The sequence below is a fragment of the Micromonas commoda genome, chromosome 5 (genome assembly GCF_000090985.2).
Source record: "Micromonas commoda chromosome 5, complete sequence".
In the NCBI taxonomy this organism is placed as follows: Eukaryota; Viridiplantae; Chlorophyta; class Mamiellophyceae; order Mamiellales; family Mamiellaceae; genus Micromonas; species Micromonas commoda.
In genome coordinates, this window is record NC_013042.1 from 1,361,984 (window position 1) to 1,389,701 (window position 27,718).

General features: G+C 66.3%; 12 protein-coding genes across 12 annotated transcripts; 6 read left to right on the forward strand and 6 right to left on the reverse strand.

Moving 5' to 3' along the window:
* Positions 1-1,722: 1,722 nt before the first annotated feature.
* MICPUN_58928 (predicted protein) lies at positions 1,723-3,201 on the forward strand (the record flags this gene model as incomplete). The annotated part of the gene is made up of 1 exon (XM_002502263.1): positions 1,723-3,201. One exon carries the CDS (start codon positions 1,723-1,725, stop codon positions 3,199-3,201), a length of 1,479 nt encoding a protein of 492 aa, XP_002502309.1.
* A 35-nt stretch (positions 3,202-3,236) lies between these two features.
* Positions 3,237-4,661, reverse strand: MICPUN_50419 (predicted protein; the record flags this gene model as incomplete). Its single annotated transcript, XM_002502639.1, has 1 exon — positions 3,237-4,661. The coding sequence occupies one exon, from the start codon at positions 4,659-4,661 to the stop codon at positions 3,237-3,239; it is 1,425 nt and encodes a 474-aa protein (XP_002502685.1).
* Positions 4,662-5,520: 859 nt separating this feature from the next.
* On the reverse strand, positions 5,521-6,324 carry MICPUN_71110 (predicted protein; the record flags this gene model as incomplete). Its single annotated transcript, XM_002502640.1, has 1 exon — positions 5,521-6,324. A coding segment is annotated over one exon (804 nt), but the record flags the coding sequence as incomplete, so codon positions are not given.
* A 59-nt stretch (positions 6,325-6,383) lies between these two features.
* MICPUN_58930 (predicted protein) lies at positions 6,384-6,641 on the reverse strand (the record flags this gene model as incomplete). Its single annotated transcript, XM_002502641.1, has 1 exon — positions 6,384-6,641. One exon carries the CDS (start codon positions 6,639-6,641, stop codon positions 6,384-6,386), a length of 258 nt encoding a protein of 85 aa, XP_002502687.1.
* A 205-nt stretch (positions 6,642-6,846) lies between these two features.
* MICPUN_58931 (predicted protein) lies at positions 6,847-8,794 on the forward strand (the record flags this gene model as incomplete). Its single annotated transcript, XM_002502264.1, has 2 exons — positions 6,847-7,135; positions 7,242-8,794. 2 exons carry the CDS (start codon positions 6,847-6,849, stop codon positions 8,792-8,794), a joined length of 1,842 nt encoding a protein of 613 aa, XP_002502310.1.
* Positions 8,795-8,855: 61 nt separating this feature from the next.
* Positions 8,856-11,403, reverse strand: FLA10 (kinesin-like protein FLA10; the record flags this gene model as incomplete). Its single annotated transcript, XM_002502642.1, has 2 exons — positions 8,856-11,188; positions 11,317-11,403. The coding sequence occupies 2 exons, from the start codon at positions 11,401-11,403 to the stop codon at positions 8,879-8,881; spliced, it is 2,397 nt and encodes a 798-aa protein (XP_002502688.1). The 3' UTR covers positions 8,856-8,878.
* A 162-nt stretch (positions 11,404-11,565) lies between these two features.
* On the forward strand, positions 11,566-13,932 carry FLA8 (kinesin-like protein FLA8; the record flags this gene model as incomplete). Its single annotated transcript, XM_002502265.1, has 1 exon — positions 11,566-13,932. One exon carries the CDS (start codon positions 11,566-11,568, stop codon positions 13,930-13,932), a length of 2,367 nt encoding a protein of 788 aa, XP_002502311.1.
* Positions 13,933-14,048: 116 nt separating this feature from the next.
* On the forward strand, positions 14,049-14,363 carry MICPUN_58934 (predicted protein; the record flags this gene model as incomplete). Its single annotated transcript, XM_002502266.1, has 1 exon — positions 14,049-14,363. The coding sequence occupies one exon, from the start codon at positions 14,049-14,051 to the stop codon at positions 14,361-14,363; it is 315 nt and encodes a 104-aa protein (XP_002502312.1).
* A 111-nt stretch (positions 14,364-14,474) lies between these two features.
* Positions 14,475-14,849, forward strand: MICPUN_58935 (predicted protein; the record flags this gene model as incomplete). Its single annotated transcript, XM_002502267.1, has 1 exon — positions 14,475-14,849. The coding sequence occupies one exon, from the start codon at positions 14,475-14,477 to the stop codon at positions 14,847-14,849; it is 375 nt and encodes a 124-aa protein (XP_002502313.1).
* A 96-nt stretch (positions 14,850-14,945) lies between these two features.
* Positions 14,946-18,780, forward strand: MICPUN_100759 (predicted protein; the record flags this gene model as incomplete). Its single annotated transcript, XM_002502268.1, has 3 exons — positions 14,946-16,464; positions 16,548-16,741; positions 16,819-18,780. The coding sequence occupies 3 exons, from the start codon at positions 14,946-14,948 to the stop codon at positions 18,778-18,780; spliced, it is 3,675 nt and encodes a 1,224-aa protein (XP_002502314.1).
* Positions 18,781-19,960: 1,180 nt separating this feature from the next.
* Positions 19,961-23,404, reverse strand: MICPUN_58938 (set domain protein; the record flags this gene model as incomplete). The annotated part of the gene is made up of 2 exons (XM_002502643.1): positions 19,961-23,021; positions 23,268-23,404. 2 exons carry the CDS (start codon positions 23,402-23,404, stop codon positions 19,961-19,963), a joined length of 3,198 nt encoding a protein of 1,065 aa, XP_002502689.1.
* Positions 23,405-23,713: 309 nt separating this feature from the next.
* MICPUN_58939 (predicted protein) lies at positions 23,714-27,444 on the reverse strand (the record flags this gene model as incomplete). Its single annotated transcript, XM_002502644.1, has 1 exon — positions 23,714-27,444. One exon carries the CDS (start codon positions 27,442-27,444, stop codon positions 23,758-23,760), a length of 3,687 nt encoding a protein of 1,228 aa, XP_002502690.1. The 3' UTR covers positions 23,714-23,757.
* Positions 27,445-27,718: the final 274 nt, after the last annotated feature.

Genomic DNA, 27,718 nt, shown 5'->3' on the forward strand with positions numbered 1-27,718 from the left:
ATCAAACATAGTGTGCCACGGGCTATAGTTGGGATACCCCCTAAAAGAACAGCATGCTAATCCAGACGTTGTCCACCTTGAAATATCCCTGTTAAACGCGTAGGCATATTGAAACATATGACGCATGTCAATGACCGAGCTGACGTCCCACCGCGATATGTCCGCGTTGAACGCGTAGGCGTTATAAAACATCCTTCCCATGTCCATGACCGAGCTGACGTCCCAACGCGATATGTCCGCGTTGAAGGATCCTTTGTTATCGAACAAAAATTGCATACTCGTCACCAGAGACACGTCCCAATAAGCCATCTCGGTCGTCCCCGCAGCGCCGCAGTCCGCGCTGTGGTTGCAACACGCCCTGCCGGTGGCATCGACGGCGAGGCAGTTGTCCACCGCGGTCTTCAGCGCGGCTTTGTCGGGAAACGCGCATCCAGTGTCACCCAACGCGGGGTCGTCTCCTGCGGCTCTGGTCCCGCCACCAGTGCAGGGCGCGCACACTCCGTTCTCGACGCGCTCGTTCTCCAGGCACGGCGCGGCGAACGCGCCCGGCACTCCCACGAACACCAAGACGGCGAGGAAGACCCGATGACCCAGAATCGAGGTCGGTCCGCGCAGTCGCCGGCGGACGTGAGTGATGCGAGCGTCCGCGCCAACCATCGCTCTCTTGTCCGTGTTTTTGGGCAGAAGGTACCTTCGTAGCTCTGATGAGACTGGTGCTTCCACCAAGCTGAGCGCGGAGTATGGGAGTGGGGTAAGGGCGTCAGCGCGTGTCGTCCGGGTGATCTCGCGCGCGGTTCCTCTCCGGAGAGACGCGTGATCGACCGCGATTCGCGAATCGTTCGCCGGTGACGCCAATCTCGGGCGCGGCGTGCGTCGAGCTCAGCACGCCTCGAGGAGGATTTGTTTTGGCGGGCGGAAACGCCGACGCGAGGCGGGGGCAGCCGAGAACCGCGAGGAGTCGTCGGCGCAGTGCGCACCTGCGGTCGAGGAAGCGCTCTTCCGCGAGACGCGTGTCGGCGGTGTCTCGCGAGAAAAAGCGCGCGGACGCGGTTCGCGTTCGGCTTCGAGACGTCACCCGCGCGCTTGGGCGGTCCGGCCCGACCTGGCGAGGGTGGCGCACCCCTTCCGCCGGATGTCGAATCCAAGGGTCGCGCGAACACCCCGGCAGGCTGCGCGCGGTCGGTGGGATTCGCGGCGGATCTCCGCCGCGGATCTCTCTGCGGGGTTCAAAGAGATTGTCGACGCGCGAGGATGTGGCGCGCGGTGCACACGTCGGGCGCGACAGCCGTGTGCGGCACCCGTGTCGGTCACGGGACTGGAAGGGAAACGCGAGTCTGGACCCTCGTCCGAGAAATGTAACCAACCTGTGATGATCATTCGGCGGTCAGGAGCGGGGGATCTGGTAGGATCTGGGATGATCGTTTGTGTTCCACACTGTTCTAATAAACCGTTGTTTTGCAGTTGATTTGCTGTTGATTTCAGATCGAAATTCCCCTCTCTACAAACTCCCAGCAGGGATAATAATGATAGCCAGCACGTAAGAGTTATCGATAAACAAAACGAAAAAAAAAATCGAAAAAAACAAACCGGCTCACAGCAGGCAGCGGCAACACCCCGCGGAACAATTCGACGTGAAACCTTCGTTCACGAAAACAACCACGGTGGGCAGCGCCGCGAGCTCGAAAGGCCGCGCGCGCGCCCGCTCCCATCTCGCGAGCAGCGATGCGATCGGCCAGAGTCCGCTCGCGCTACATCCCCCGTGAAGGGACACCTGGGGGGACGCGCGTCTCGGATTCTTCATCCACGTGGGAGGTGCTCGGCGCGCCCCTCGCCGCGGCGTCGCTCGTCGCGGTCGCCACGCTCGCGTCGCTCGTGATCGCCTCCTCGAGCGCGACGCCCGGCGTCGACCTCTCGCCGAGGCATCCCCTCCTGGGCGGCGCGCCCTACCGCGACGTGCGCATTCCGACCCGCGGCATCTCGATGCACCGCGCTTCGAGACCGTCCGATTTCTGCGCGCTCCGCGACGTCCATCCGCGAGGGAGCTGGCGCGGCCGCGATTCCGGTTCCGTCCCGAGGTCCACTCTATCAGTCGAATGGCCCACCGAGGAGGGCGTCGCGCGCACCAGGGCGGCGTGCGAGACCCCGCTCATCCGCCGGCTTCAGGATTCGGGCGAGTTCGTCGACGCGTTCTGCTTCGTCGTTCACCCCGGCTCGACGAAACTCGGCCGCGTGGACTTCGACGTCGAACCGCTGTGCGACAGCAGCTACAACCTCAACAAGGACGTGGTGCCGGGCGTGCCCGCTTTCCTCGCCATCGCGGCGACGCGCCTCACCTGCCAGGTCACGGCTCTCGTCGGCATGTACGACCTGGACGGGCTGCGAGAAAACTCGGGGTATACGCCGCTGCCAAAGGAGACGCAGCGCGCGCTCGCGGCGGACGGAACCCCGCTGCTGGTGCACCAGACCGCGTCGTTCGACGAGCAATCTGCCACGTGGATGCCGGACTTTTACTTTTTGCGGTCCAGGGGCTTCCGGGAAGGCGGGTTCGGGGATGCGACGCTGGAAGAGATTGGCGTCGCGGGCGGCGGGGAGGTTTGGGGGAGGGAGGAGGCGCTCGAGCGGATTCGCGCGCGATGGCGGCGCAAGAGGCGATCCGCCTTCTGGCGGGGATCACCCACGGGAAGGGGACGATGCGAGGACTTTGAGCGCCTTCGACTCGCGTCGCTTTCGAGGAGCGTCGACGGCCTGGACGCCGGGTTGATTCGAGACGGGAACAATTACTTTTGCGACGATGACTCGCTGACGCGGATGCTCGGAGAGCGGTGGTGGGCGGATGAGCACCACGTGTCCGAGCGCGATTGGCTCGAACACCGCGCGATCGTCGACGTGGACGGCGTCGCAAACGCCTGGGGTCGCTACTGGCGACTCGCCTCGGACAGCGTCGTCGTGTCGCTCGAGAGTCCCATCCGCGGATTCTACAGCGACAGGATGGTGCCGTGGAAGCACTACGTCCCGGCCACGCTGGACACGATCGAGGAGGCGGTGCGATGGGTGCTCGACGACGCGAACGAGGACGCGCAGATTGAGATGATCGCCGCCGCGAACGAGCTGGCGCGGTCCATCACGTTCGAGTCGGAGGCTCTCAAAACCGGGGAAAGGCTCAATCGCCTGTTTTGCATGCGCGATGACGCGAGGCGATGACGCGGCGGAAACACAGCGGCCATCGTTAGGAAAAACTAGATTAGGTATCTTCGTGTCGTCATGAGATGATCAGCTAGCGGCGCGACGCGCACCTCGTCACGTGCCCCCGCGGGGCCCTCGACCCCGGCGTCGGCGGAGAGTTCCAAACTCGTTAAACTCAGAGTCGGCGTCGGAGGAGTCAGAGTCTTCGGAAGAAGAATCCGAAGCCTCGTCGTCCGTGTTACTGGCGCTGGCGTTCCTGGACAGCGAAAACTCCAGGCTCCGCTCCTCGAAGCACAACATGTCCACCGCGAAGCACGCCTGCAGCTTCCGCTCGTCTCCCCGGACGAGGCGCAGCAGCGACGTCTTGATCTCGTCCTCCGTGATGAGCACCGCATCCTCCCCTCCGAACATCCCCGGGCCGATCGAGGACAGCCCGGAGCGAGCAGAGGCGGCGGCGGCCGCTTCCTTCCTCCGAACGCCCCGCAGGTACTCGTGCACGGGACCGAACGCGTCGCCGAGCTGCTTCGCGCACATCGAACGAAGCCGTTCCACGTTGTTTGCTCGAACCTGCAGGATGGTCTGGTCCGGCTCGGGCCGCGAGGCGGGTCGACCGGGACTCCGAGCCGCGGGCTTCGAGTTCGCCGGGTTCCTTCCGCCCTCCCCGGCCCTCGCGAACGGTCGTCCGCGGTTCGCGTCGATCGCCTCCCCGATGCGCTCCGCGTCGCCCGTGGAACCCAAGGATTTGGCGGCGACGTCGAGAACCTCGCGGACGGCGGCCTCGTCGCCCTCCGAATCGAAACCTTCGTCCGAGGACACGTCGGTGTAGGTGTAATCCGAGTCGGACGGAGACGAATCATCATCATCATCGTCATCAGCATCGTCATCGTCATCGTCATCGTCGTCGTCGTCGTCGTCGTCGTCGTCGTCGGTACGCTTACCCTGTTCGTGCGTGTCAATCTCCGCGGTCCACGAGTTGTGTCGCACGGTCGCCGATCTCGTGGACGGGGGCGGTAGCATCTTCGCGCGTCCAACCCCGGCGACGTGCCCTTCCGCATCGCCGCGGGCGTCCGCCGTGCCACTCGGCGTGTGACGCGCGGCGTGTTCCGCGACCCGAGCCGCGTCCGCGTCCGCGTCCGCGTCAATCTCCGCCTCGAGCGTGAGCGCGGCGAGCACGTCGTGTTCCGCCTTGACGTGCTCCGGGGACATCGGCGGGGAGAGCGCCGACGAAAAGCTCGGCTTCTCGGGGGACGCGAGGGCCCGGCCGAACTCGGCGGTGTCCAGGCCCGCGCGCGCGGTGCGAAAGCCGCCCGTCGTCGTCGCGGTCTCGCCGAGGGTGCCGTCGAGGGTGCCGAGGGTGCCGTCCATCTCAATCGAGAGAGCGTCGCCGCCGACCGCGTACCTCGCGGGGGGCGGAGGCGCGAAGCAGGGCTCAAACGCCGCGATCGACGCGCCTCCGAACGCGCCAAAACCGGACCCATCGCCGGGCGAAGCCTTCGGGGGAACGAAAGCGACGCCGTCACCAACCTTCGGGTTCAGGCCGAGCACCTCCAGGCTGTCCCGCGCGGTGACCATCATGGCGACGTCCTCGTCATCCGCGGAGGGAGGATCCGCGCGCGAGGACGGCGAGGCTCGCGGCGGGCCGTCGAGCGTGCCGAGCCCGAGCCCGGGCCCGGGCCCGGGCCCGGAGCCGAATGTACCCGCCGCCCCGGGGTCGTACCCTTCGATCTCCTCGTCGTCCACCTCCTCGACGCGAATCGATCCGGAAGGCGACCCGGAAGGCGACCCGGATCCGTCCAAAGTCCCGACGGCGGATGAACGCGCGACGCGGTCGCTCGAGGAGGCGCCGCCCTCGGGCATCGCCTGCGATCCGCTCCCGTGGAAGGCGTGGATGAACCTGGCGCGGGCGGCAGCCTTATCCGCGACAGCCTCCTCGGCAGCCGCTCGGAGGATCCTTTCGCGCTCCGCGTTGGCTCGTCTCCGACGCTCGGCCATCGCCTCTCTCGGCGTCAGGTTGGACAGATCCGCGGGAGCGTTCCCCCGCTCCATCGCCGACGCCGCCCCGTCGCGCCCCCTCTCCGTCGCCATCGCCGCCCCGGCGCGTCCCCTCTCCGTCGCCATCGCCGCCCCGTCGCGTCCCCTCTCCATCGCCATCGCCGCCACCGCGCCCGCCGCGCGTCGTCGCCGCTGATCCCCGCCGCCGATCCCCGCCCGCTGATCCCCGCCGTCGCCGCCCCCGCTCGTCGGCGCGCCCACCAGCCGCCGCACCGCCGTCCCGGGCCTGCCCGCGCCGCCCGCCCTCTGAGACGCGGTCCTCGGCCTTCCCAGCCCCTCCCTCTGCATCCTCCGCAGGTGCTCCTGCATGAGCTCGCTCTGCAGCACGGTCGCGATGTCCGGACGGCGTCGATGGTCTCGTTCCAGCGTCCTCGCCACGATTTTGGCAAACCGGACGTCGTACCTCTCCTTGGGTATCGGCGGACACGTGCCGTTGACGATCTGGTACACGAGGCTCAGCAGCGAATCGGCGGCGAACGCGTGGCGCAGGGTGGCGATCTCGTACGCCACGCACCCGAACGCCCACACGTCGCTCTTGAGCGTGTACGGCTGGTTGGTGCACACCTCCGGGGAGAGGTAGTAGGGCGTGCCCGTCACCGTGGTGGCAAAGTCGTCTGTTCGCTCCAGCACCCGGCTGATGCCGAAGTCGCCCAGCTTGATCACCCCGCCGCGGCCGAGGAAGATGTTCTGGGTCTTCAGGTCGCGGTGCATGACGCGCATGCCGTGGATGTGGTCCAGCGCGAGTGCGATCTGGGCGACCCAGTCCAGCACCTGCCGCTCTGGGAAATACCGGCGAGCGGCTTTCGCGCGCGAGATGTGGGTGAACAGGTCGCCGTCCTCCGCGAATGCGGTGACGATGCACAGGGTCTTGTTGTCATCGCACAGGAAGGACTCCTTGTAAGCTATGATGTTCGGGTGGCGCAGCCTGGACAGCAGCTGCGCCTCGCGCAAAGCCTCGCTCTGTTCCTTCATCTTGTGGACCGGGATGCGCTTCACCACGTACGGGCGACGCTCCGCGACGTGGGTGACGAGGTGCACGGTGCCGTAGTTGCCGTGGCCGATCTGCTTGCCGAGCTCATACTTCTCCATGGCGAGCGACGGGCGCGTCGACGCGCACCACGAGTCTTCGAGGGTCGGCGGGGGACCCGTCAATCCCCTTCGTCGCAAACAATCCGGGTGCCGCCTGATGCGATCTCGGGGCGAGCACTCCTGGCTATCCGACCGGAGCCCGGGGGGGCGAGCCCGCGACGCTCGAAGACTCGCGTGTCCCGGTGATCGAACGGGACGGTCTCGCGCGAGTGCCGGACGGGCGAACCGTTTCGTCGGCGCGCGAGTCTCCGCTCTGAGCCCCGCCGGGCCCCCTCGTCACCGAACGAAGTAATGTTGACCGCGCCCGCGCCCCGCATCGTTGTGCCATGTCCAGCGAAACCGCGCTCTGTGCCGGTTAGGGTTGCACAGCAGGCCAGTAAGAAACCCTAAACCGTCCGAAATCCTACCCTAAACCCAAAAGGGTTAAAAGATCTCGCCGGGTCACGATAAAACGTCAGGAAACGCGCGCTCCCACCGCTCACGCGCCTGTCGCCGTCGTCGGCTTCCCTTTCCGCGCGGACGATGACCGGCGCGGCCGAGCTGTGGACACTGAGCCGCGTCATCGCCGCCGGCGAGGCTCTCGAAGGAGCGAGCCCCGGCGCGGGGAACGGCGCGGCGGGATGCGTCCGTCGTGGCTTTGCGCTCGTTCGCGGACCGATCGTCGGGCTCGTCACCCAACGCGAGCCCACGGGCGCGGTGCACTGCAAGGGCAGCGGCGAGACGGTGCCTCGCACCCAATTAACCCTCGCGGATGACACGCGCGAGGGCGCGCGCGTGGTGCTCTGGCGCACCCACGCGGGCGTCGACGTCGGTGCGCGAGATCCCGAGCGCCCCGCCCAGCGTCGCGATTCCGGGCACCCCACCCTCCTCCTCTCGTTGACCCGCCCGAACGTAACCGATCCCCCGGCGACGCGCAGGCCCCGGAGACTTGGTGGCGTTCGAATCCATCCGCGCGAGATGGAACGAGTGGGCAGACCGCGCAGAGGCGTGCACGGGGTGGGCATCCGAAGTGACGGTCCTCGCGCGCGCGTCCGATATCCTCGGAAAGACGTCGCGACGGGGTGCCAACTTTTCCCCGAACATCGACCGCGCCCGCGTGGAAGCCGTCCGCGCCTGGGCGATACGCGAGCACGCGGGGCTCCTCGAGACCGCCGCGAACGCCGCCGATGAGGCTGCGATGGGAGGAGGAGGCGCCCGCCGCGACTCACTCGGCGCCGGCGTCAAGACCGTCACCGCCGGATGGCTGCTCCGAGATCCCCTCGCCGAGCGAGCGCTGTCGGTGCACTTTTTCGGCCGATGCGTGGCCGAGTTCCGCGCGCCCTCGTCGACGGGCGCGCGCGCCTCGCGCCGGGTGGTGTGGCTCTCGCAGGGAACCGGCGAGTGCGTCGAGGCGACGCTGTTGCCGGAGGACGACGCGGGTGGATGGATACGGGAACGGGGCGACGCCGACGAGAAATCGCTCGAGGGAAAGGCTGCCGGGAATAACGTACTCGAGGGGAAGGCTGTTGGGAATAACGTACTCGAGGGGAAGGCTGCTGGGAATAACGTACTCGAGGGGAAGGCTGTTGGAAAGGTGCTCGAGCTCCTGCACGCCCGAGTCCGCGTGCTGCACTCCACGGGTCGACGGTGCCTGGTGGCGACGCGACCGGCGGTGGTGATCGACCCGGCGAATGACCCGCGCGCCGCGGAGGTTGTCGCCAGGTGCCCGACGGCGGAGGCGTCCGCGCGGTACCCGAGCGTGCACACGATCTTCACCGCGCCGAGGGTGGACGCGCCGGTGGCGAGGTTCCTCGCGAGGGTGTCGTGGATCCGCCTGCCCTCGCCGCGAGAAGAGACGGCCGCGAGCGGGGTGGCGGTGACCGGTCGGGCGGTGGTGGATCGATCGGCGGTGACCCGGGAGGACGTCGCCGCGTCGCTTCTCGCGTACGGGTGCGTCGAGTGCGGCCGGGAGCTTCGCGCCGACCCGGTCGACTCCGTCTACAGGCAGTGCGAGTGTCACTCCGGGTCGAAGGACTCGACCGGGTACGTCTGGAGGGGAATCACGCTCGGCCTGACCGACGATGGGGCGGCGCGTCGCGACGGGTTCGAGGACGACGACGACGACGGGTGGGACGATCCGCGTTCGCGGCCCGGAAAGAGGAGAAAGAGGGCGGTGGTGGAAGCGCGCGTCGACGATTCCGAGCTGTTGTCGAGGCTGCTGCTCGGCGTGACTCCGGGAGACGCGGCGTGGTCCAGGGACGCGGCGTGGTCCGGGGATGAGGCGCGATCCGGGGTCCTCGCGGAGGGATGTTCGGGATCCAGGATCGACCACCTCGCCCTCGCGGCGGCTGCGATCAACGCTCTCGCGCTCGGAGGTGAGAGGAACTCGCCGATGGAGTGGAGCGTTCGGGTGCCGAGGCTGGACGAAAACGGCGTGCCGTTGCCGGGTCCGATGGAGGTGCTCGGGTTCAACGCGGCGCGGGAAGCGTGAGTTCGGAGAAACGCGAGTTCGGAGAAACAGCCGCGGGGGACGCGCGAAGGAGACGTGCCGGTTTGCATTCGAGCGCGAAAATCGTCACCGCCTGGAGATCCTCCCCGGGAATCGCGCCGCGTCCCGCGGACCTTCGTCTAAATCCGCCACATCATCACGAAGCGACCCGAGCATCCTCGTCCCGTCCTTCGAACCCGCGGACGACGATTTAGACCTGGATCGGGCGCTGCCGGGTCGCGCCGATCCCGGTCGTGCTCGCCGCCTGTCGCCCGCGCCGCTCCCGCCGCCTTCCTTGTACTGGCGGTACACCCCCTTGACCCTCTCGGCGTACGTGTTCGTCGCGAGCTTCGTCGCCGCCTCCACGTCCCCGCCGTTGGCCTCCGCGATTGCGGCGACGACGCGATCGTTCGGAGGAGGCGCGCCGTCCTTCCCGCACGCATCGTTCGCCTCCTTCTCACGGCGCTCTCTCGCCCTGTTCCCGGCTATTCTCGCGTGAGAAATTCGCCACGTCTCCGCCTTGTCGTCCCACGTGGCGTGACGCGACAGGCGGTCAATCTCGTCCGGGGGAATGTAAGCGTCGAGCACGAGATTCTTGAGCTTGATTTCGCGAGTAAGAGCACGTATGACGTCCAGCAGATCCTCTCGCTCGGACGTCCAGTCACGTTCCAGGTCCTTGATGTCAACCAGACATCTCTCGTAAGCCTCATGGAGTTTCTTCGTCTTCCTACCCTTGCTCTCTATTTCTTCCTCAATCGTCTTGTAAGAGTCGCTGGTGATGGTCTGCAGGTCTTCCAATTCCTGGATGCGCCGCTGCGCTTCCTCTTCCTGTTCGGCGATTTTCCGGAGCTCGTCTTCCTGCCGTCTCTGCTCCTCACGAAGCCTCTCCTCCTGATCCAAGAGGTTGGTGCCGCCGCGCATCACCTTGGCCTGCATCGCCGCGAGTCTGTCCTCAAGAGCTTTCTGCTCCTCGCGCTCTCTCTGAAGGTCCTGGAACTTGGCGTCCATCTCCTCCTGCTGGCGCTTGAACTGTGCCTCGAGCTCGGCGCGCTCTTCCTCGGTGCGAGCCTTCTCTGACATCAACTGGTCCATCTGCTCCTGAGCCTCCCTTTGAACTTTTGCCTGAGCCTTCTCTGCCTCCTCAGCCTCGAGGTTCTGCCTCATGTTCTCCTCCATCTGCTGCCGCATCTCATCGCGGATGCGCTGCAATCGTGCGTCGGAGACCTGTGAGACCGTCTTCTCGATGAACTCCTGGCGGCGCCGGCCGGGTCGGTGACCAGGCACGCCATCCGCGAGGTTGCCGCCTTCGCCAAGCTGAGCCTTGAGACGAGCAATCTCTTCCTGAAACTCCCTCAACATCGCGTCCTTCGGGTCCTCGTTGATCTTCGGCTTGTTCTTGATGTTCTTCGCGCGGTTCGCGTACCGAAGCGTGCTCATCGTCTCGTCGAAGTTGTAGTCTGCGGGGCCAAGGTTTGCAATCATCACCGTTTTCGTGTTTCCACCAAGCGAGTCCTGAAGCAGCCGCGTCAGCTTTGAGTCTCGGTACGGGATGTGCGAGCTCTTCCCGTCCACCAGCGCGCTGATGACATTACCGAGCGCGGATAACGAGAGGTTAATCTTGGTCGCCTCCTTCAGCCGGTCGCCCGTGCTTCCGGTCTTTGCCTGCCGCTCGCTTCCGGCGAGGTCCACCATGTTCAGCTTACCGACGCGGATGTGAGCATCCTCGGCAGGCTCCCCCTCGTTTACCTCGCTCGTCTCTATCGTCACCGTGAAGATGGAATGCGAGCGGGAGGAGTCGGCATTCATGAGCGTCGCTCCAACGCTCCTGTTCTTCTTTCCAACTTCGTGCAGCTTGCGTATCTCTGCCACCGACTTCACCACGAATGTGGTCAGGTCCTTCACGTACACACCCTTGTCCGGGTCCTCCTTTAGGTCGCACCTCCTGGTCTGATCTTTGCCGAGAAGATCCCTGACCTCCTCGTTGTAGATCTCCAGGAACGACGCGCGGACGAGAAAGTTCTTGTTCGCCGACTCCAGCGCGTCGATGTCACCAAACACAGTCTCAAACGTGTTGGGTATCAGGCCTCGCTCGTTCTCGGGCTCGTCTTTTCCCTCCATCGTGTGCGTCTTGCCCGTGCCCGTCTGGCCGTAGCAGAATATGGTGCCGTTGTATCCCTCGATCGCCGCGCGTACGATCGGCAACGCGCATCCCTCGAATATTTCCTTCTGCGTGCTCGTGTGGTCGTACACTCCGTCGAAGGTGAACTGCTTTGGGGGATCCTCCGGTGTCTTCGGGTTGGCGATGCGGACCTCTCCTCTGCGCACGTCGCAGTCGACGATCTGGTTCCGCGCCTCCCGAATCTCCTTGCCGAACAAGGGACGACATCGCACCACAACCTGGAGTATGGGGGTTAACGTTCATGGTCAGCCGGAGTTCGATGGTGGACGAGCCGAGGGGCATGGACTCGTGTAGTCTCCCGCTTCCGCTGCAGTGCCTACTTCACGAAGATGTTTTGGGGGCGCACCTTCACGCACTCGCCCGCGGCGGCGTTCTGCATCTTTATCCCAGACACCACGGCTGTCGCCGCGGTTTTGAAGTTATACGACGGCATGTCCACCTCGGTCGACCCGTGGTCCGTCGCGACCTGCTCCTGTGACGCGTGATGTAAGTTTTGGCTTCCCCGACTCCAACGTTGACTCTCCGTGGAGGAAATATTTCGAACGGCTACTCGTTAAGATCCGTGTTCGTCGCCATCAACAGTGCTTCGAGCACCATGTCGAGGAACGATGAGTGCGTACAGGTCATCGTGCGATGTCGCCCGCTCTTCGGCAAGGAGCTCGCGGAGGGGCGTCAGCGCATCGTGGAGATGGACACCTCGAGGGGCGAGGTGGTGCTGAAAAACCCGAAGGCTTCGCATCCCTCCGAGGCTGAGCGCAAGTTCACGTTCGACCGCATCTTCGACTGGAACTGCACGCAGCGGGAGGTGTACGATGGTGCCGCGGCAAGGATCGTGGACGCGGCTATCGAGGGATACAACGGCACGGTGTTTTGCTACGGCCAGACGGGCACGGGCAAGACGCACACGATGGAGGGAAAAGACGAACCGCCCGAGCTGCGAGGTGTCATCCCGAGCGCGTTCAACCACGTGTTCGACGCCATCGACGGGAGCGAGGGCAGAAACTACCTCATTCGCGCGTCCTTCCTGGAAATCTACAACGAGAACGTGCGCGACCTGCTGGCGAAGGACCAGAGCAAGACCTGCGACCTGAAAGAGGACCCAGACAAGGGCGTGTACGTGAAGGACCTGACTTCGTTTGTGGTGAAGGGTGTCGGCGAGATCAACAACGTACTGAAGGTTGGAAAGAAGAACAGGAGCGTTGGGGCGACGCTGATGAATGCCGACTCGTCCCGTTCGCACTCTATCTTTACCATTACGGTCGAATGCTCGCAGAGACGCGCGGGGGATCCCCCCGACGCGGAGCCGCACATAACCGTCGGTAAGCTGAACCTGGTCGACCTCGCCGGAAGCGAGCGGCAGGCAAAGACTGGAAGCACGGGCGACCGGCTGAAGGAGGCGACAAAGATTAACCTCTCGCTGTCGACGCTCGGTAATGTCATCAGCGCGCTGGTGGACGGGAAGAGCTCGCACATCCCGTACCGAGACTCAAAGCTGACGCGGCTGCTTCAGGACTCGCTTGGTGGAAACACGAAAACGGTGATGATTGCGAACCTTGGCCCCGCAGACTACAACTTCGACGAGACGATGAGCACGCTTCGGTACGCGAACCGCGCGAAGAACATCAAGAACAAGCCGAAGATCAACGAGGACCCGAAGGACGCGATGTTAAGGGAGTTTCAGGAAGAGATTGCTCGTCTCAAGGCTCAGCTCGGCGAAGGCGGTTACGACCCGAATGCGCGTTTTGACGATCGATCTTTCGACGGCGAGCCCGAGTTTATCGAGAAGACGGTTGTGGTGGAGGTGGACCCCGACGAAGATCAGCTCGCCTCCATCAAGGCGCAGGTGCAGGCGGAGATGGCCGAGCGCGTCAAGTTCGCGGCGTCCGAAGCTGACCTGGAGCGCATACAGCGCCAGGCGGAGGAGAAGGCTCAGGCTGAGATGCAAAAGGTACTCGACGCGAGGGACCACACCGAGGAGGAGAAGGCGAGGATCAGGCAGGCGATGGAGGAGAACGCGATGGAGCTCGACGCTCAGATGTCCGTGGCGCAGTCGGATAGGCGGAGGAAGGAGGAGATCGAGAAGCGGCTCAAGGAGATGGAGAGTAAATTGCTGCACGGCGTCGACGACCTCGAGCTCCGCAACAAGATGCTCGAGGAGGCGGCGGCGAAGGGGCAGAGGGACATCGAGGACAGGGAGCGCGCCAAGGCTGAGCGCGAGCGCGAGATCGAGAAACTCGAGGAGGCGAAGCTGCTCAAGGAGGAAAAGTTTGCCAGCAAGAAAGAGGAGGCGGCGGACAAGACGCGCAAGCTCAAGAAGATGTTCGGCAAGTACCAGACGGCCAAGGAGGATCTCGAGGAGCACGCCGCCGCCATCGGCCGCGAGAAGGACGACATGATGGATTCCATCCGACTCCTCAGGCGTCAGATGAAGCTCAAGGACGCAATCATCGAGGCCTTCATACCCCCCGAGGTGGCGGATAAGGTCACCGCACGAGCCGTCTGGGACGAGGACGAAGAGCAGTGGGCGCTCGAGCGTCTCGCGCCGTCGGAGAAATCGCGCCAACCGTCCAGCCGTCCCGTCTCAGCCACGCCCGGGTGCGCACGGCCCACCGCCGATCACGCGCGGGTCGCCGCGGCGCTCGGCGACCTCAACCCGCGGTACAAGTCGGAGAACATCTTGAACCTCGAGCTCGACGCGCCGGATCGCACCACGTTCGATTGGGCGCCGGCGGCGGAGGACGAGGCGGGGGGATCGGCGCGGGCGGTGCAGGCTGTGCTGGACATTGCGTTTTCGGATGGCGCGGCGCAGGTGCTGAAGAAGCCGGTGAATGGCGGATCGAACCGGGGGGGCGGGGTCGCGAGGGGCGGCGCGGGGGACGGGGGCGAGGGGGGTGGTCGCTCGACGACGGGAAGCGGCGCGGCGAGGGCGAACAGGCCGGCGAGCGCGCGTAGGTATCGTTGAATGAATGTCCAGATGCGGCGCAACCGGCGACAATTTTTCGTCTCATCAGTCTCGTGAGATGATCGGTGCGGGAAAAGGCTCGGGCACTCTGTCCGCGCCCGCGGCACGACGCGACGATGGCGGGCAAGGCGGCGGATCACCCGATGAGGTTACTCCTAGATAACCCCATAAAGCTCTATCGTGACTGCATGCGACTCGCGGACTATCTAGCTCACAAGCAGGGCTTTCCGCGCGACACGATGCGCGCCACGGTTCGCGCGCCTTGGAGGAAGCACCAAAACGAGTCCGATCCTGAGGAGATCATGCGGCACAGGGAGGCTGCGGTACGGGGTCTGAGCAATTACATGACGTACGAGGCGAGCAAAGGGGCGATGGAGGGGGTGCCGGCGTTCGCACCAGAAGACGCTGCGGATTCAGGGAACAAGCGGTGACGATAACGCGGCGGAAGGGGACACGCCTCCTGTCCATGCGCAACCCCGAAATCCAATATTTTCGTCCACGTTTCGGGACCACCATCATCAGATTTGGGGCTCGCACACGCGATGCTGACCGCGACGAGGACGTCGTTCCCCGCGCTGGGCGCTCCCGCGCTCTCGCGCACGCGTCGCGACCGAAGATGCATCGTATCAAAGGCGGGAGATGCCAGCGATCTCGGCCCATCCCCGCCGCCTCGCAACCTGCGCTACGTGACCAAAGACGGGAGGCCTTCGATAGTACCCCAAGACGTGCCGCCGCTGCAGAGCGCCGCCGTGGGAGTCGGTGGAGCCTTCATCATATCGGCTTTCGCCATGTGGCGCATCGAGAACAACAAGAAACGCGAACGGGAGTACTGGATTGAGAAGGCACGCGAACAGAAGGAAAAGGAGGCTACGGGGAAGGGTGTTGGGGACGGCGATGGCGGCGTGACGGAGGAGTAGTGCCTGGCTGATGTTTCCGAGAATTAGTCTATCGAATTGTAATAGTACGTGCCTGGCAACAGAGTACCGCACGGCGCGGCGCGGCGCGTCGGGGCCATGAGCGCCTCCATCGTCGACGACTTTCGCCATCGCGTCGCGGAGGCCGAGGCGCTGAGGTCGAGGCTCGATCGGCTTGAACTCGACCGCGATTCGGAGCTCGGTCGAATTCTGCGTCGTCGTCGCGCGGACGAAGCCCATTCTCCCGCGGGACTTCGACCGCATCCATCGACGGCGCATAGCCCCATCTCGCCGTCTCTCACGCGCTTACATGGATCCCCCGGTCGAGACATATACACGGAAGACGGGTATCGCGCGAGCTGGACCGCGACGTCGCCGCTGAGTTCGGGACTGGACTCGTTGGGAAGTCCGAGCCCGAGCCCATCCTCGGCGGGGTGGCACTCGCGCTCGCCCGCCTCGCGCCCTCGGTCACTTCCCGGCAGCGACATCTTCGCCGAGCGGAGCGGGCTCAACGAGGATCCCTCGCCGCCGAGATGGAACGACGCGACGATCCCGCCGCGCGGCGCGATGAACCCGAGCCTCGACCCGGACGCTCGGGAACGGCGCTCGAGACAATCGAGTCACCACCATCACGACGACGACGACGACGACGACGACGCTCGCTGGGACATTGCGCCGCGACCGGACCGCGACGACCGCGCGCGGCACCTCGAACCTTCGCCGCGACGACCCAACCGCGGGAAGAAGTCGACGACGGCGAGACGAACCCCGTCCCTCTCCTCGCTGCTTCGACGAACGACGGAGTCGCACCTGTCGACGTGGGAACCCGTCGAATCAGCCCCGGCGTCCATCGACCCCGGCGGCGAACGACCCGTCGGGCCCCGCAGTCCCGGCAGGCGCGTGAAGCCCCGGTGGAAACACGCGGGCGGACCCGCGCGATCGACCGGACCCGCGCTCTCCTCCCTGACGACCCCGAGGGACGTGGACCCCGTCGTGGACGCCCTCGAGCGTCGCATGGGTTTAGTCCCGGGGTTTAGTCCCGGTGAGTCGTCGCCCACGGCCAACGCGGCGCTGCACGATCCGATCCGAAACGGACCTCGTCGGCGCCCGCCGAGCGCGTTCGCGACGCGTCGGCGGGAACGAACGAGCGTCGCCGCCCTGGGCCGGTGCCGTCCCCCGGACAGGCTGACGTTCTCGTGCGCGATGAAGGCGACGGAGAAGTGGGAGACGGCGAGGGCGAGGGAGGCGGCGGAGAAGGAAGCGAAGGAGGAGGCTAATAAGAGACGACTCTTCCCGGGGGGCGCGCGCGGGAGACTCGACGGCGACGGTTCGCCCCCGGGAAGAAACGGCCGGAGAAACGGCCGCGAGGAACACGAACGGCGGCGCGGCGGTGGCGTCGAGGGCGCGGTCGTCGGCGGTTTCTCCCCACGTTTCTTCCCGGGGCCGTCGAAGCGCGGTCTGATGCCGCCGTTTTTTCGGTCGCCAGGCGCGGATGTGGACGGATCGCCAAAGGGATCGCCGAAGGGATCGCCGTCGCCCGCGGCGATAGGCGCGGGATTGGAGCGCGCCGAGCTGGGGTACGGATGGAAGACGACGCCGGAGAGCAGCGAGTGGATGAGTCCCACGAAGCGATCGACGTAGGAACGTTTATGATAGACTATGATAGCAGCCCGCGACCGAGAAGTTAACAATCTTTGGCAGTTTGGACCTGGAACCAGCCAGTTCTCATACCCGACGATGACTACTCTCGCGGGCGGAACCCCGAAGCGGACTGCGCCACAATCGGGCGCGCCATGAACGATACCAACCGCGTGATCGTCGCGTGGGCGCTGATTGCCCTGGCGTGCTCGTCGGGATGGTATCTCGACAGGCGCCTGCCAACCCCGGTCGCTGAGGTGCGCCCCGCCACCCTCCCATCGTCGTTCGCCAGAATCCTCTGAATCCTGACGAAAACGCCCCCCTCGTCGACCAGGATGCGCCTCCGACGGTCTTCTCCGAATCTCGAGCGTTGAAGCTCGCGCGCGACATGGAAGCAGGGGGACCTCGACCCGCGGGCTCCCACGCGGAGGCCAGGGCGTTCGATCTCATCCGCCAAGAGCTGAGGACGATCGAGGCGACGCGACCGAACGTGGGGGACGACGGCGACGACCAACTCGAAATCGACGTCGTCGAGCACTCTCACAGCGGCCAGTTTCCGCTGCACGTCGGCGGGGATCCGCGGCACGAGCAGCTCATGGTGTACGAAAACCTCGCGTCCCTCGCGATACGCATCCGGAGGCGCGATGACTCCGTCCCACCAGACGCCAAGGAGAGGGAGAGGACCGCGTTGCTCGTGAGCGTCCACGTCGACTCTGTTCACGTCTCGCCGGGGGGTTCGGACAACGCGGCGAGCGCGGCGGTGGCCGTCGAGCTCGTCAGAAACGTCGTCGCCGACGCCGTCGCGCTGTTCGGCGCGGAGGAAGGCGCGAAGGAAGGCGACGAGTCGTCCAATCGCGGCGCTCTCGTCGTGATATTTTCCTCGGGCGAGGAGGACGGCCTCGTGGGCGCGCACGGGCTCGCGACCAGCCACCCGTGGTTTCCCCAGATCGGCTTCTCCGTCAACCTCGAAGCCATGGGCAACGGCGGACCGCATCGAATGTTTCAGGCCACGCCGGGTGTCCTGACGTCCAGGTTCCTGCGGATGTGGTCGGACGCTTCTAGAAAACCAGTCGGAACCGTCGTCGCGTCCGACGTCTTCGCCGCGGGTCTCATCGCGTCCGACACGGATCACAGGATATTTCGCGATTTCGGCGACGTCCCGGGGATCGATTTCGCGTGGGTCGAACGCACCCAGGCGTACCACACCCCGAGGGACACGCTCGCGCTGGTGAGACCGGGAACGGCGCAGGCGTCGGGCGATAACCTCCTCGGGTTTGTCCGGCGATTTCTGCGGGAGCCGCCCCGAATGAGCGGCCACCTCGGCGGCGGCGTGTCGAAGCTGCGCAAACGCGGGCGATACGGCAAAAGGCAGCAGGGTCACGCGTACGTGTGGTTCAATCCGCCGCACGCGTCGTCGTACGTGATGTTGCCGTTGCCCGGCGACGGCGCGAAGAGACCCGTGTACGCCGCCGCCGTCTTCATCGCGTTTCAGATTGTGAGGGGCGCTTTCCAGACGAAAACAGTCCCTTCCCGGAGGGACATCTTTCACGTGTGCGTCGTCGTCCCGCTGGCGATCGTCGGGTGCGGTGCGGCCACTTTCTCGGGGCCGATCGTCGCGGCCGTGTTCGCCCCGGAGACGGCGCGTCGAGCCTTTGGATCGCCGGCGCCGTGGGCGTCGTCGCCGTTTTCGCTCGTGTGCCTGTCGACGATACCGGGAGCGATCGCCTCCCTCCTGACGTTCCGGGCGTTGTTCGTGCTGCTCAGACGCATGAAGAGACGGGCGCTGCGAGACATCGCGGATGAACGCACGGCGCGGAGGAAGAAGGACGACGACGCGAACGTCGCCGGTGACTCACCGGACGGCGACTCACAGGACGGCGACGGGCTCACAGCCGCCGGACGGGTCACGGCGGATGATTCCGGCGAGTGGACCGTCCTCGCGGGCACGGCGGCCGTGTTCATCGCGACGGCAGCCAAAGGCATCGACGCGGGGGTGGCGAGTTCCTACGTGGTCCTCATACCCGCGACGTCGCTTTTCGTCTTGCTCGCGAGACCTGCGCTCGGCGTTTTCTTGTCGCCGAAGCGAACCGGCCTGGGCGCCGCGCCTCCTTCGCCGACGTCGGTGGCGTCCGCGCTGCTCGTTCCGCTGTACATCTTCTTCCCGGTCTATTGCGTCCTGCTCGACGTGATGCACGGCATGACCGGGCGGACCCGCGTACCAAAAACGTCCGCCGCGTCGCGCGCGTTTTCCGAATACACCAACGACGCCGTCTGCGGTGAGTTTATCATATTTTGATCTTTGTTCCGGGTATGGGCATTTAGAATGACGTGCTTTTTTTTGTTTACAGGCTTCGTCGCCGGATCGATCTGCGTGTTCCTATCCCCGATGTTCGCCTCGGTGGCGAGGCGAGGTGGGATATTCGCGCCGACGATCGCCGCGCTGCTCGCGACGTGGATCCTCGCGGTGTCCGCGACGGCGCTCGTCGGCGCTCGTTGGTCCTTCGCCGGCGTCGATTTTTCCCCGGGTCCCGCGCAGTGGTCCGCAGATTATCCGCAGCAGATCATCCTCAGCACCGTCGTGCGCGCGGGTTCGCCCGCGTCTGCTCTCGTCGCGCTCATTCCCGCGGGTCCGGGGTCCATCCAACCCCTCGCGGAAGCCATCGCGAGGCGCGCGAGGGGTAAAGTTCCCGGGCTGCGGGTGACATGCGACGACGACGAATCAACGATGATCGACTTGGCGACGTTCGGCACGGCGTCGCAGGGCGCGTGCGTGGTCACCTCCGACGCGCTCTCCTCCGAACTTTACCGACTCGGCGTCGACCCCCCGTCCCCTCGCTTCGCGGAGCCGTCGCTGACGACGTCCCAGTCGAGGCTCATCGTGCCCGGCGCGGACGGATCCGCGTCTTCGTCGGCGGCGGCGGCGGTGCGGCTATCGCTCGGCGGCGCCGGGCGGTGGGCCATCGGGATCGACCGCGCGTGCGCGCGGCGGGTCGCGGTGGTCCCCGACGACGGCGACGGCGACGACGCGCGATGGGGGAAAGATCCGCCGGCGCCCGGAGACGAGGCGTGGCGCGCGACGATGTTCGGCGGCGGCGCGGGTCGCGGGACGGGCAGGGCGAGGTACGCGGTGTTTGGCACTAGTGGCGGGAAGTCGGGGATGAACTACACCATCTGGCTCGAGTTGAGGGCTCCTCCTTCGAACGGGGTCGGGTACCCGCGGGCGGCGTGCGTCGACGCGGTCGTCGCTCGGGCGGATAGGGATTGGGAGACGGAGACGGCGAGGGCGGTGCGGGAGGCGATGCCGGTTTGGGCGCAGACGTTTGCGAAGATGCACACGCCGCTCAAGCTCGCGCACGTCGTTTCAGCCTCAGTCTGAGAGTCGCGACATCGCTCGCTTTGAGTGTCATCATCGTGACGTTGCTCGCTTTGAGTGTCATCGTCGTAACATTGCTTGCTTTGAGTGTTATTATCGCGACTCATCGCCCATTCTGTGACTGCATCGCGCGGTGCTGCGCGTGCATGTGCTTCACCTGCGACTCGACGTACTGCCCGAGTCGCTTCTCGAGCGCGGCGCTGGAGATGGGCATCTGCCTATCCTTCCACTGGGCCCTCTCCTTTTCCACGATGGAGTTGGCGAGCTTCGCCACGAGCCTGTCGTAGTTTGCTCCCGGGATGTACAGCGGGTGCGACTCGGTGCGATACGTCACCATCGCCCACGCCATCATCTTGGACACGTCGTCCATGAACGTCTCCGACAGCGGCGTGTTCCACTGCGAAGCCACCGTCGGCGCGCGCTGCGGAAGCGGCTGCTGCTTCGGCGCCGCCGCCGACCTCGGCGCGGGGGCGCCCACGCCCATCCCCGGAGGCGCGGAGATCCCGCCCGGCCCGCCCATCCCCGGAGGCGCGGAGATCCCGCCCGGCCCGCCCATCCCCGGCGGGGCGGGGGGAACGTCTCGGTCACGCACGACGCCGCCCCAGCCGCCGCGAGAATCTTCAACCCTGGCGCGCTTGCCCCCCGGGGCGTCGTCCCATCGATCGCGCTTACCGCCCGGGGCGATGGAGGACAGGGAGGACGGGGCGGGTGCGCCGACGCCGGAGTGCGCGGTTTGAGCGGCGGGGCGCGCGTACGGCTGCGACGCCGGGCAGTCCCTGACGACGTGCCCGAAACCGCCGCACCCGCGGCACCGCCGAGCGGGGCAGTCGCGGACGAGGTGCCCGATCTCGCCGCACGCGTGGCATGGCTTTCCGGCGGACCGGTCGGGGTACCCCGACCCCGGGGTGGGGTGCTCGGACCACTTGGACCCGCTCGTGGGACCGATGGACCCGCCGCTGGCGACCGATCCCGCCGCGAATCCATCCGGACCCCATCCGGAACTGCCGGACCTGCGCATCTGCGGCGTGGCGTAGTCGGCATCCGCGGGCTTGCGCTCGCCGCATCTGAAGCACGCCGCCTTGGACGCGAACACCACGCCGCACCCCTTGGGGCAGTGCCAGTCCCCGGGGCGGAAGTTGCCGTTGGGGGTGGACGCGGGCGGGGCGGGCGCCAACGGGGGTCTGCTCGGGGTGTTCCCCGGCAAGTGGGGTCTGCTCGGGGTGCTCCCCGGGGGCGGTCCCCCGACTATAGGCTGTGCGGCGGCGGAACCGGCGGGTGACGCGCCGTAGTATCCGCCGCCGGCGCCCCTCGCCGCGTACGGCGGGGGAGGGGCGTTCGAGCCGCCGCCCTGAGCGCCGAACGCGGGGGAGACGCGGCCGGGGGTGACGCCGTACCCGCCGGCGGAGGCGATGGCGTCCTGGTCGAGCTTGGCGCAAAACCCGGCGGCGAGACCCCGCAGGCCCGAGTCGGGCGATCGCCTCAGGTCCGCGAGAGCCTGCGCGAGGGTACCTCTGGCGGTGCGCGCCTTGACCACCCCGTCCTTGACCAGCCTCGGGGAGTTGGTCATGATGTTGTCGATGATCTTGATGATCTTGCGAAGGATGGGGACGTAGTCTGGGCCCGCGCCCGCGCCTCCCAACTTGTGCACGCAAACCTGAAACGCCTGCAGCAAGCCGTACTCCACCAGGTCCGCCTGCGTCTTCGGATTCGTGGTGAGCGCGACCGCCTCGAGAAGCAGTCCGAGGTCTCGCTGGGAGACGTCCGGGACGCCCTCCTTGGTCACAAAGTACGCGAGGTTGAAGAGGTGTATGCACTCCTTGCCGCATCGAGAGTTACGCAGCGCGCCGGACTTACCGCGCAGACGCTCCATCTTGACGTCAACCTCAGACCTGCGCGCCCCGAGCGCGTAGGTCCCGTAGTTCGAAGGGAGGAGCCCGCCGCCTTGGCCAGATCCCACGCGCTTGAGCCCCGCCGAGGAGCCCGACCTGCGGACGCCGGAGCCCACGCCGGACCTTCGCCCGCCCCCGCCCCCGCCGCCGCCCCCGCCCCCGCCCGACGATTTACGCGCGCGCGCCTCCTCGCGCTCCTTCTCCCGTCGGGCCCTCGCGATCTCCCCGTCCCCGTCGTAATCGTCGTCGTCGTTGCCGTACACGTCCTTGGGCTTCCATCGCGCGACGTCGTCGCCCGATCCGCGACGAGCTCGAATCCTCTCCCGCATCTTAGCAGTCCTGCCCTCCTCCTCCTCCTTCTCGATGGCCGCCTCGTCAGCCTCGAGCATCACCGGGTCGGGATCCAGGTCGGGATCGAACGCGTCGATGTCGTCGTCGCTGTCGTCGTCTTTGCCGCCTTCGTCGTCCTTGGGAGCGCCGATCCAACCGCCGCACCTGCTGGTGCCGCAGAAGCACTTGATCGGGTTGTCCCCGTAACGCTCAAAGTTGTAGTCGAACGTCAGCTCGTCTCCGGCGTCGATGTCGGTGAGCGCGTATATGCCGATGCAAAGCTCGCCGTTCACCATCCACTTCTGCGTCTCGCAGTTGGGATCGCACGAGTGGTTGAGGAAGCGACCCGCGTTGCCTCGCTCCGCCGCGTCGATAGTCTCCGAAGAAGACAGGGTCATAAAGTAGTAGTGTCTCCTGCCCTCATCGTCGTACCTCGCCTTTCTCGACCTGTACTCGTCTTCGTGCAACACCTCGCCGATGTACTCGATGATGAACTGCCCTTTCTTAAGCGCTTGCTTGGTGAACAGGCCGTGGCCCTTGCGGCCGGTGCGCTGGATGTCGAGCTTCGCGTAGTCCTTCTTCTGAAACTTTTGGTTCTGGCACCCGTCGCCGCACGGGCAAAACGCTGGATCGCACTCGACGAGCACGTCCCTGTTGATGCAGTCGGGGCCGCATCCCTTACCCGTCTCCGGGTCCGGAACGCACGCGCATATGAGCACGTCGTCCTCCGTCACGCTCTTAGGCTCGCGGTGCGTGAAGATGTTGCGGTGGATCCTGTGCCAGATGTTCTTCGACGCCTTTGCGTCTTGGCGCCCGAACTTATCCACCTCGGCGGCCTCCTGCCTGGCCTCCTGCGCGGCGAGAAGGATGTCGATCTCGTCGTTGTCGATCTCTTGGGGAGCCTCGCAGTTGGCGAACTTCGGGTCGTTGTTCAGGGAGCAGAACCTGCGCGGGAGAGGAGGGAGGCGCGATCGCGCGCGAAGCGAAGTTAGCTATCGGCGTCCGGCGCGGGCGCGAAGTCCCGATCGGCTGGTCGCGATCTCGGACGAGCCCGAGAGGAATGCGTTGACGAGTGGCGGGAGTTTGCCCGGATCGAACAGGTCGAGGCGCGCGATCGGTGGCCGACGGCACCCGGGGAAGAAAAGCGATTCGGATCTTTCAAAGTGGAGGCGGCGGGTGCGGTGGACGCACCACTGGTCGTTGTCGCCAAGACGTTCGGAGACGTAGTTGGGGACCCTTCGCCACACCTCGCAGGAGTCGCATTGCACCCACGTGTCGGTGGTCAGCGGCTCCAGCAGCGCTTGAAGCGCAGGCGAGTGGGTGGGCATGACGAAGCCAAGTCAGCGGCGTGCCGCCTCCTTCGCTTTTTGGCGGACGCTCAGCGGAGCTCGATCCGTCCCTGATACGAGGGTGGAGTATCAAGGGACGAGAAGTTGGCGCGGGTTAGGGTGTCTCGACCACCGCGACGCGTTGGGTCGGGATCGACGGGGCTCCGAGGGATCTCCTTGGGGCTCCTTGGGTCCGCGTCGAGGAGTGGCCCGTCCGAGAGCCAAACGGTTCGGTTTGAAAATTTTGGATTTTTCCGAGCGCAGCTGTTGGTCAGGTTGGTTGTGAGTTGCGTTGTCGAGGGCGTGTTTGCCCGCGTCGAGGTGTGCGTTGACATTCTTCTCTACGGGTACCGCTACTTACCCTTCGTTTTCCTTTTGGCGAGCTTGCGCTCCCTCTCCTGGGCCGCCCTCTCCGCCTCGAGTTGACTCCTGCTCTTCGGGTCCGCGCGCGGCGCCGGCAGAGTCTTCGAAGGCGGCGGCGGCGGCGGCGGCTCAACCGACGGCTCAACCGACGGCTCAACCGACGCCTCGGCGACGATCTCCAGCGGCAACCTCGGCCTCGACGCGGGCGACGCCATCGGCGGCTTCGAAGGCGACCACGTCACGCTGACGCCCCCAGCCTCCGTCGCGCCTCGGGCCAGCGCGGCCACGTCCCTGAGCCTGCGGATCGCGTCTTTCGTCTCGTGGGCCCTCGGACTATGGGCGCCGGCTCCGAGCCTCGCGTCGACTCCGGCGTCGTGGGTTAAGCCGGGATTGAACCATCCCGGGGGCTTCGGCGCTGGCGAGGCGGCCGGGGTCATCGCCGGCGTGACGTAGAACGACGTCCCGTCGATCGATGACGCGTCCGCCGCGTCGGCGAGTCGCCTCGATCCGTCCAGGTTGAGGGGCTCGAGGTACACCGCCGATTCGTCGTCGGCGGCGGCGTCAAACTTTTCCACGGGGGACGGCTCCGCGGACTCGTCGAAAGCCTCCCCGCTCGGTCCCGGCTCGGTGTCGACGTCGACGTCGACGGCGCTCGTGCCGAGGTCCGTTCCGGAATAAAACCCCACTCCCGTCCAGGCGAACAGGTACTTGTTCTCCATCATGTTTTCCCACCTCAAGCCGTACCAGTCGGCGACCGAGTCGAAATCCGGCCTCGCGCGAAGGTGCTTCATCATCCTGCCGCACCTCGAACGAGCCGCCGCTTCGATGCAGGGGCCGACGTAAGACAGAGAGTGGTTCGCGAACTTGACGTGCGTGTCGAGTCGTCGCCGCGCCTTCAATCTGGCCAGCGCGAGTCGCCTCGCCTTCTCCGCCGGGGTGGTCCCCGGGCCGATGAATCGCCCCCCGTGCCAAACCCCGCCCTGCGTCTGCTGCTGCGACTCGATGTACTTGAGCATGGGTCGACGAAGCGATCGCATCTCCCGCATGAACTCGTACCACACGGCGAACGTGATCGCCACCCGTCGCATGGCGTTTCTGCCCGAAGTTCTCTTGCGCTCGGCGAAGGTGACGCGAATATCGCGGCGCCACTCCACCCAAGCCCTCAGAATCTTGACGTCGCGATGGCGCACCGCCGCCATCCACTGATTCCTCGCGCGGACGACGTCGCGCGCGTTGGCGGACCAGAGCACCATCGTCCGGACGCACCGTCCCCGCGCGTCCATGCCCTCCGCCCGGACGTGGAGCGCGTCCCTGTGTCCGCGCTGCGCCGTCGTCGACCTCAAAAGCTTGAGCATCGCCGTCCGCGTCTGAAACCGACGCCTCATCCCCGCGGACTTGGCCAGCGCCCCCGCGTTGAACCTCGCCGTCGCCGCGGTGACGTGCCACCACGCGTCGTACACCCTCGCGCGCTTCCTCCGCGTCATGACGTCGAATCGATCCGCCGCGATGTCCCGCGACTCGACAAAATGAGCCCGAAACGCTCGCATCGTCCGCCTGAGTCGGACGCGTCGGACAAACGCGAGCATGGCGTCCATCGCGGGGCCGTACTCGGCGAGCGCCACCGCGACCGCGTTTTTCCACGTCGCGAACCGCCTGGCGACGTGTGCGACGTCGGCGTCCGCTCCCACGGCGTCGAGAAGCGCCCGGTGACTTTTCCCCGCGTCGACGAAGGTGCGAAAAGCGGCGGACGCTCGCTCGTGTCGCCACTGCAGGCACGCCAGTCTGACGAGCTCGTACGAGGCGGCGATGTGCGCGGCGCGGCGACGCCACTCGGCGAAGGCCGCCCGCGTGATCCGCGCCATCCGCGCGGTCGCCCTGGCCTCCGCCTCTTCGCCGGCGGCGATGGCGGCGTCGGCGAAGCGTGCCCAGTTGCCGAGCGAGCGGCTCAGCACCTTGCGCCTCCACCCGGAATCCGCGAACTCGAGCCACTCCCGCTCGCGTCGCGTGTCGGCGGCGAAACGACGCCACTGCTGCAGCATCGACCCGGCGCACACGCGGAACCATCGTGTCGCCGCCTCCTCCCCTTTCGTTCGCTCCTCCGCCGCGTACACTCTCCACTGCGTAAACGCCGGGAGCAAACCCCTTCGGCGATACTGCTCCAACGCAAAAGCCACGCTCTCGCGCACGCTCTTACCGCACGCCACCTTGTCGCGCCACCTGGACAGGAGCCTGCCCTTGGTCCTCCGACGGTTTCGCGCCGCGTACGTCTCGGTGACGATCCTGTCCCGGCGGTGCGTCGCCGCCCATCTCGCCCACCGCGACAGGCACGTCGCGCGCCTTCGCCGAGCGAACCGGGCATCCGCCGCCGCCGTCGCAGACGCCACAGCCGTGTGCCGCGCCGTCTCCGCCCTCCACGCGCTGAGCGCCGCGGCGGCGTGGTTTCGCATCCAGTCGCGAACGTCCCACAGGTCCGCGCCGCGAAGCGATTCCATCTCCTCCTCGTTCCTGAGCGCCTCGTGTTCCCGTTCGATAGCCGCGATGTTGAGCGGCGAGAGGGGCGACGGGGGAGGGTGAGGGTTAGGGTTCGTCCCGTCTCGGTGTCCCGCGGCCATCGCCGTCGTCGTCGTCGTCGTCGTCGTGGGCGAGCCGAACGCGTCGCCCGAACCCGGGGGCTTCCCCGCGGCGAGCTCGAGGGATGCGGCGAGTTCAAAGGTGAGCGCCGTCCTCGACCTCGTCGGCGTCGGCGCGAGGGCGGAGGGACACGGCGAGAGCGACGACCTGCCCGCGCGCCTGTCCGCCGCCTCCATCGCCCTCCAGGCGCGCCTCGCCACCGCGCGCGGGGTTTGCTCCCGCGCGCGGGCCAGCGCGGCGAGCTCGGCCGCCTTCTCCGCCAGGACCCGCCTCTCCCTCGCGACCCTCTCGAGCGACGTTTCTCGCCACGCCCTCGCGCACCTCGCCACCGTCCTCGCCCTCCAGTGGCAGTCCGCCCACCACTCCGCCACCGCGTCCTCGCCGTATCGGGACCGGCCCGCTGCTTGGGAGACTAGGCCCGATTTCACCGCGCTCGACGAGACGGCGTCGCTCAGCCTCGCGTTGACGAGGTTCAACCGCTCGAGCGCGGATTTGTCTTCGTCTTCGTCGTCTTCGTCGTCGTCGCGGCGCGTGCTCTGGTCATCGTAGCGCCCCCCGGGATCCATCTCCGTCGCGCCGGGCGTTCGGAGGTCGATGAGGTCGCCGGGGGATTCCGCGCGGCGGTCCTCGGCGGCGTGGGACGGCGCGACGAAGGGCGAGAACGGCTTCCAACGCGGCGACGGGTTCGTCTCCGTCGCGGCGAATGTCGTTGACGTCGGCACGATCGTCCGATTTGCGAAAGTCGCGCTCGTCTTCGAAGCCGCGCGGACGGTCTCCTCGCCGAACCTGAGCCTGCGCGCGGCCGCCGCCCACTGTTCGACCTCCCGCTCGTCCGCGAACCCGCGCGCGGCGGACTCCGGCCGCGTCGTCGTCGGCGCGGCCGGCCCAATTTGGAAAATTGCAGCAGCCCCGGGTCTGGCCGGTCCCAGCGCGCTCGGTCTGGCCGGCGCGGGAGACATGACCCGAACCGTCGCGAGCTGATCCTCCGCCTCTGTCACCCACGACTCCCACTCCGACATGGAGCCCCCCGGGAGGAGCGCCGACATCGCGCCCGCTCCCCTCCGTGTGGCCCCGAATTTTTCCTTGGCTCTGGCGACGTGCCGCTTATGCTCGTTTTATAACCATTTCGCATGTATGACTTTTATACGCCGTATACACTAAATATAACTAAACACTCGAAATACACGTATAAAACACTGGACACGAATCGCGTATTTCGAAATCATATTTCGCTGACCGAAACCACAACCTGCTGACAAGGAAAACGACCTTCACACGTGCGGACAGTTTGCGATCGTTCGTCCAGCAAGGGCTGGACGC